Genomic DNA, 6800 nt, shown 5'->3' on the forward strand with positions numbered 1-6800 from the left:
CTACTACACGACAGGCAGAAACAAAACCGGGGAAGCCTTTTCCCCGCCTGAAAGCGCACTGCTGAATAAATCCGCAGCTGTCGCATGCGGTGCCTCGCGCCACGGGATATCACACGGCGCAACAGTTAAAAACACGGAGCAGCTTCTACGAAAGAGGCGAGCCCTGCTCGGCTCGCAACCGGGGACGGAGGGCGGCGGCGGCGGCGCGCCAGGGGCCAAGGCGGCGGCGCTAGCAAGAAAGAGGAAGGGAGGCTCCGCTCAGCCAATACCTGCGCAGGCAGCGCTCGCACACGCCTCCGAGGCGCTTCTTGGTGACGGTGTAGGCGAAGGGCTCCGCGCGGTAGAGCAACTCGCCCGGCGTCACCGGCTTCGAGAGGCGCAGGCCGTTGCCTTTGCCCGCGCTTGCGAACTTCTCCATCGCCGCTTCCCCAAAACGGAGAGAAACAGAAAGAGAGCGCGAGGCCGCCGGCGCCCTTCCCGCCGCTGGCCCCACGTGACGCCGCGCTGGCGGCCGCCGGAACCATCTTTACTACGGGCAAAGGGGCCGGCCTTCGGCGTGTTCCCCGTCGCCCCTCAGCTCGCGGCCGGTTCACGATTTCGTAGCCCTCCCTCGAGGCCGACAATGACTGCGCTGGCTTATCTATTGTTGTTGTTTTTCAGAGCGATTGACCTTTTGTCTTGCAAGCCTGTAGGAGCGGGCTGCACTTCCTGTTCCAGAATAAACACATTTAAGCCAAGAAGGCAAGGCAGTTCGAAAGCATCAATTCTTCGGTGCTCGGCCTTCCTTATAGTCCAGCTCTCACAGTCATACGTTGTTGTTGTTGTTGTTCAGTTGTTCAGTCGTGTCCGACTCTTCGTGACCCCATGGACCATAGCACGCCAGGCCTTCCTGTCCTGCGCTCTCTCCCGGAGCGTGCTCAAGTTCATATTCATTGCATCCGTGATGCTATCTAGCCATCTCCTCCTCTGCCGTCCCCTTCTCCTTTTGCCTTCAGTCTTTCCCAGCATCAGGGTCTTTTCCAGGGAGTTTTCTCTTCGCATTAGGTGGCCAAAATATTGGAGCTTCGGCTTCATTATCTGTCCTTCCAATGAGCACTCAGGGTTGATTTCCTTTAGGATGGACTGATCTGACCTCCTTGCAGTCCAGGGGACTCGTAAGAGTCTTCTCCAGCACCACAGTTCGAAAGCATCAATTCTTCGGCGCTCAGCCTTCCTTATAGTCCAGCTCTCACAGCCATACATTACTACTGGGAAAACCATAGCTTTGATTAGACGGACCTTTGTCGGCAAGGTGATGTCTCTGCTTCTTACTATGCTGTCTAGGTTTGCCATAGCTTTCCTCCCAAGGAGCAAGCGTCTTTTAATTTCATGGCTACAGTCACCGTCTGCGGTGATCTTGGAGCCCAAGAAAGTAAAATCTGTCACTGCTTCCATTTCTTCCCCTTCCATGTGCCAGGAAGTGATGGGGCCAGATCCCGGAAGGCTACAGTCCTGAGGGTCTTTACCGGGAAGAACGTTCCCTCGAATTAGTGGAGACCGGTTCTGAGCAGTCAGTATTCCGGATTGGGTTGCACCCCTTCCACCTTTTAAATTGCATTTAAGCTCTGTCTACTATCTTAAGTTATCGCCCTATTACCCACTGTGTTTATCACAGTCTTAGTTCAGCACCTCATTATCTCTCATTTTGGCCACTGAGCATGATTTGGCCATACAGAGTACCTCTTGGTGAAGATCAATAAGCACTTTCGAAATCTTAATGAGTAAATCTGTTTGGACGATGCGTTAGCAAGAGACCTTACTGAAAATTGCTTTGAAAAGGGGTTGCTGAATTAAACCACCCCATCTGAAATGCTGACGAAGAATGGATTGAGCTGCTATGCTACAACTTAGGACACCTAATAATTTGCTAATATATACATATCCATACCTCTTCTTGTGTCTTGTTATAAATACCTTGTAAATTGAATGCAGGGGCTTTATACGTTACCCATACAATCAGGATGGAAAAAGAGGGGACTTTTTCATCACTTTGAAACAACTCTTGTCTAAGGCTACCATGGAGCAATGGGTCTGTGGAACTTGAGGCAATCAGCTATATTTTGAAAAAACACACTTATTTTGCAGAAATGCAAGTTTGGCATATTTTAATGTGGATGCAGGTTTGAGGAGGCACATGAGAATGGTGTCAGAATGTCACCAACTCAAAGTCAGTATGGTGTAGTGGCTAGACTAGAGTATTAGACAACATGCAATGAGTAACTTTTAGCCTTGTGATACGTTCCATGGGGTTTTCTTGGCAAGAATACTGAAGTGGGTTGCCATTTCCATCTCCAGTGGACCACATTTTGTCAGAACTCTCCGCCATGACCTGTCCGTCTTGGGTGGCCCTACACGGCATAGCTTATGGCTTCACTGAGTTACGCAAGCCCCTTCGCCACAACAAGGCAGTGATCTATGAAGGGGAGAATTATCAACAACCTCAGATACGCAGACGATACCACCCTAATGGCAGAAAGCGAAGCGGATCTAAAGAGCCTCTTGTTGAGGGTGAAAGTGGAGAGTGCAAAAGCTGGTTTGAAACTCAACATTAAAAAAACTAAGATCATGGCATCTGGCCCCATCACTTCCTGGCACATGGAAGGGGAAGAAATGGAAGCAGTGACAGATTTTACTTTCTTGGGCTCCAAGATCACCGCAGACGGTGACTGTAGCCATGAAATTAAAAGACGCTTGCTCCTTGGGAGGAAAGCTATGGCAAACCTAGACAGCAAAGTAAGAAGTAGAGACATCACCTTGCCGACAAAGGTCTGTCTAATCAAAGCTATGGTTTTCCCAGTAGTAATGTATGGCTGTGAGAGCTGGACTATAAGGAAGGCTGAGCGCCGAAGAATTGATGCTTTCGAACCGTGGTGCTGGAGAAGACTCTTACGAGTCCCCTGGACTGCAAGGAGGTCCAATCAGTCCATCCTAAAGGAAATCAACCCTGACTGCTCATTGGAAGGACAGATACTGAAGCTGAAGCTCAAATATTTTGGCCACCTAATGCGAAGAGAAAACTCCCTGGAAAAGACCCTGATGCTGGGAAAGATTGAAGGCAAAAGGAGAAAGGGACGGCAGAGGATGAGATGGCTAGATAGCATCACCGATGCAATGAATATGAACTTGAGCACACTCCAGGAGAGAGCAGAGGACAGGAAGGCCTGGCGTGCTATGGTCCATGGGGTCACGAAGAATCGGACATGACTTAACGACTGAACAACAGAGTAACTTTGGATTGATTACCATTTCAGTCTAACCTAATTTTAGGGGTTTTATGAGAATACAAGTTGAAGGGCTTCTGGTCAAGATGGCACCGTAAGAGAGAACAGCAGCTCCAGAGCCTTCACTGATCCTACTAAATTTCCAGCTGCTAAGGTTTCTGTTTTCTTTTTTGTTTGTTTTGAACTTCTATTAAGTTCTACTGACTTTTTTTAAAGCTACAGTAGGGGTTGGCTTAATCTTTACTGTGAAAGAAATAGTTTCACAGGCCGCCTTGGCCACCCTGGCACCACATAAGAGCAGAGAAGGAAATGCACAGAGATACCAGGAGCTCAGTGCAGCCTAATGTTACAAATCCAGCAAGCTCACTTGACAACATTCCCTCTCTGTTGCAATCTTGGCAGACGTGGCCACCATCACATCTGCGGTTTCAACCCTACAAAGCTCTGTAGATCAAATTCAACCTCGTCTGGGCACAGTGGAAATACATGTTTCCAAAATGAAGGACAAAGAGCACACTACAACAGATCTGTAAAGATATCAACAAGCAGACAATGAAGTGTTCCAAATGAGCAGATCTGGAGTGCCGTCATGTCTGCAATTTGTGAATGTTGGGCTTTAGAGAATGGAAGGAATGGGAATCCCACTATCTTCATTACAAACATACTCTCCTTGACAGCAGAATATGTTTTTAACATTGAGGAAGCACATCACCTCCCTGCCCCCCACTTCCAAGAGGTAGTTCACCTGAGGGCCTTTGTTGTAAGGTTCTTAAGGTTCCCTGTTAAAGTAGATTTCTTCAAATGAGCCAGAGTAAAGGGCAAACTGAGATGGAGCTCTAAAAATTCAGATCAAGCTTTTTCCACAATATGTCAAGGATGTAATGGATTCCAAGAGAGCTTTTACTGGCACACGAATGATGTCTTGGGACCATAATGTCTGCCTGAAGATTCTTAAAGAGCTGGCAGTAGCAGATTATTTCTTGCTAACATTAGACCTTGTGCCAGCTCACCCTGATGGAGGAGTGAGAATAGGGGATATGCATAATGAACTGGTTATTTTCCTTAAAGTATTCTATGGGATCACCCCCTAGATAATGTTAGTCTCCTGTTTGTTGTGGTGGGGGGGGGAGTTACAGCAGGGATGGGGAATGTGTGGTCTCCAGATGTTGGTGGACTGCAACTCCCATCAGCCCTAGCCGCATAGTTAATAGGGATAATGGGAGTTGCAATCCAGTATCATCAGGGAGGGCCACATGTTTCCCACCCTTGGGCTACCGAGTTGTGCAATGCATTGTCTGACACCCCACCCCCTGCCCCAGCTATTTGTTCTATTAGGACTATTATAACAGCCTCCATGGGTGTGTCCCTCCTTTTTTTCCTTATTTCTCACTTTCCTGTCCACCTTCATCATTCCCCAATATTAGCTGATGAGACAGATGGTTAGAATGATATCAATATGACCAACATTAATACAATAATATCCCTATTGCATATTTATCTAAAAATTATTCTATTCTGTTTTAATATTTGTGCTATTATCCTGCACAGTGTAATTTCTTTGCAACCTTCTGATTTGCTTAAATATTTATGTGCATAATCACTGTTTTAGGCTCCACTACTAGCAGACCACATGAAGTCAATATGGCTGTGTCTGGGTTGTCTACTTCATTGGCTTCCAAGTTGCCACTGCATACTTTTTTTTCCTTGTACCACTCCTGTGTTTCCCTCTAGTCTTAAATTGCCATGCCATGGCATTAATACTGTCATTTGAAATGTACCCCTAACACAAGAAAACAGACTGTCACTAAACTGAAGGCTGATGTAGTCTCTTTCAGGACACTCAGCTCCCTACTTCAGCTTTGCAAAGAATGGACTGGCAAAGTCTATGCCAGTGGGTCTTCAAAAAAAAAAAAAAATCAAAGGAGTGGCCATACTCACAAAAGAGCCCAGCTTACAGTCTTAGACATAGCTCCTGATTCAGAAAGACTTTTTCTTATTCCGGTGGTGCAGATACAGTGCAACACTGGCCAGTCAACATATACTGTAAAGTCCTAATAGATTCCTTGATAGCTTTTCATGATTGTTTTCAACATTTAAACTCTCACCTATGATCACTTAATACTGGGTGGGGACTTTGATATTATGGACCCAGTATTAGACAAGAACATCCCCTCCAATGCCCCGTGTAAGCTCAAATCTATTGTCGGGAAAATGTTGAGGGCATACATGGCAGAGCAGGAATTGGTAAACATGTGGCATGTCCTTCATCCTGAAGACCACAACTATACATTTTTCTCATCTCTCCGTCAAAATTATAATAGATTTTTTCTTGATTTCTTCCACCCTATGTCAAGTTTGTTGCTGCATTTAATATAGACAGATGTGTTAGGCAAGGATGCCCACTTTCTCCTTTGATTTTTATCTCTGTTTAGAACTGCTAGCCTCTGCCATTTGGCAGAACAACAATATTCCGGGGTTAATTTATGGTGTGACTGAATATAAACATTATATGCAGATGATACATCTTTTATTCCCAAACCCACAGTTGATAACGTTAACACCTTTAGGGTGCAATCCTATCAAGATAGGTGGCCGCCTCCGACCTCAGAGACGACTGCCTATCCAAAGCAGGGCAGGAGAGGCATCGTTCCTCTCCTGCCTTGCTATTTTTCACTAGACAGCCGTTTTCAGCTGTCTAGTAGTGGGGGTGCTCAGTGGGAGAGGAAGTTGCCGCATGACACATTTGAAGCGTTGTACATGCAGCTCCACTCTCCCCGCCCCAGAACGCCCCCCAGCCCTGCCCCTTTTCAGTCGCTGTGCACTCCTCTTGCGAGTTTGGAGGACAGGGCTTCCCCACTCTGCCTCTGAGGCAGTGCAGATGAGAGAAGCGGTCGGTTTTCCGGGAGGTCGGTTCCTGGAAATGAGCATATCCTATGGCCCTCTAGACAGTGTCTAGTGGCCATAGGATTGCTCCTTAGGCTTCTTTCTGGTTATACCATTAATTGGGATAAGTCTGAGTTAATGCCCCAGGTAGGAACACCCCACTTAGGGTACGGAATTAATTTCCACAAGATGAAGCTACAGCCACCAACTTGGATAGCATTAAATGACGATTAGTCAAATACATATAGGAAAAGTCTTATCAATGGCTATAATTACCTCCAGTATCAGAGGCACTACACCTCTGAATACAAGCTGCTGAGGAACACAAGCAAGAGGGTGCTATTGTGCCCAAGCTCTGCTTGTGATTTTTTCATAGGCATCTAGTTGGGACAAGTATAGGAACAAAATGCTGGACTACATAGGCCTTTGGTCTGATCCAGCATGTCTCTTCTTATGTTCTTATGCTACTCTGAACCCCTGGGATGAAGGACAAGATAAAAAGAAATGTAATAAATTTAGGATGTTTCCATATTTTTCCTGTAAATAAGAACGATAAACTGCTAGATTGTTATATTATTTTGGATTACTGTGTCCTAGAATTTGTATCTGTCCTGAAAAGTCCAAAGTTCCGTTAACGTTTACACTAGTTGCTTAGAT

General features: G+C 46.2%; 1 protein-coding gene across 11 annotated transcripts in view; it reads right to left on the minus strand.

Annotated features, from left to right (window-relative positions):
- The window catches only part of SMYD3 (SET and MYND domain containing 3), a 551565-nt gene extending 551064 nt beyond the window's left edge, over nucleotides 1-501 (minus strand). For all 11 annotated transcript variants that reach the window (XM_084828282.1, XM_084828281.1, XM_084828283.1 and 8 more), the window contains exon 1: nucleotides 270-501. In XM_084828282.1, the coding sequence (XP_084684408.1) occupies nucleotides 270-418 (149 nt within the window). In that variant the 5' untranslated portion in view covers nucleotides 419-501. The remainder of the gene's footprint in view (nucleotides 1-269) is intronic.
- Between the last annotated feature and the right edge of the window lie 6299 nt (nucleotides 502-6800).

Source organism: Heloderma suspectum, chromosome 1 (assembly GCF_057233095.1).
Source record: "Heloderma suspectum isolate Gila_16-S chromosome 1, 16-S_ref, whole genome shotgun sequence".
NCBI classification, from domain to species: Eukaryota; Metazoa; Chordata; class Lepidosauria; order Squamata; family Helodermatidae; genus Heloderma; species Heloderma suspectum.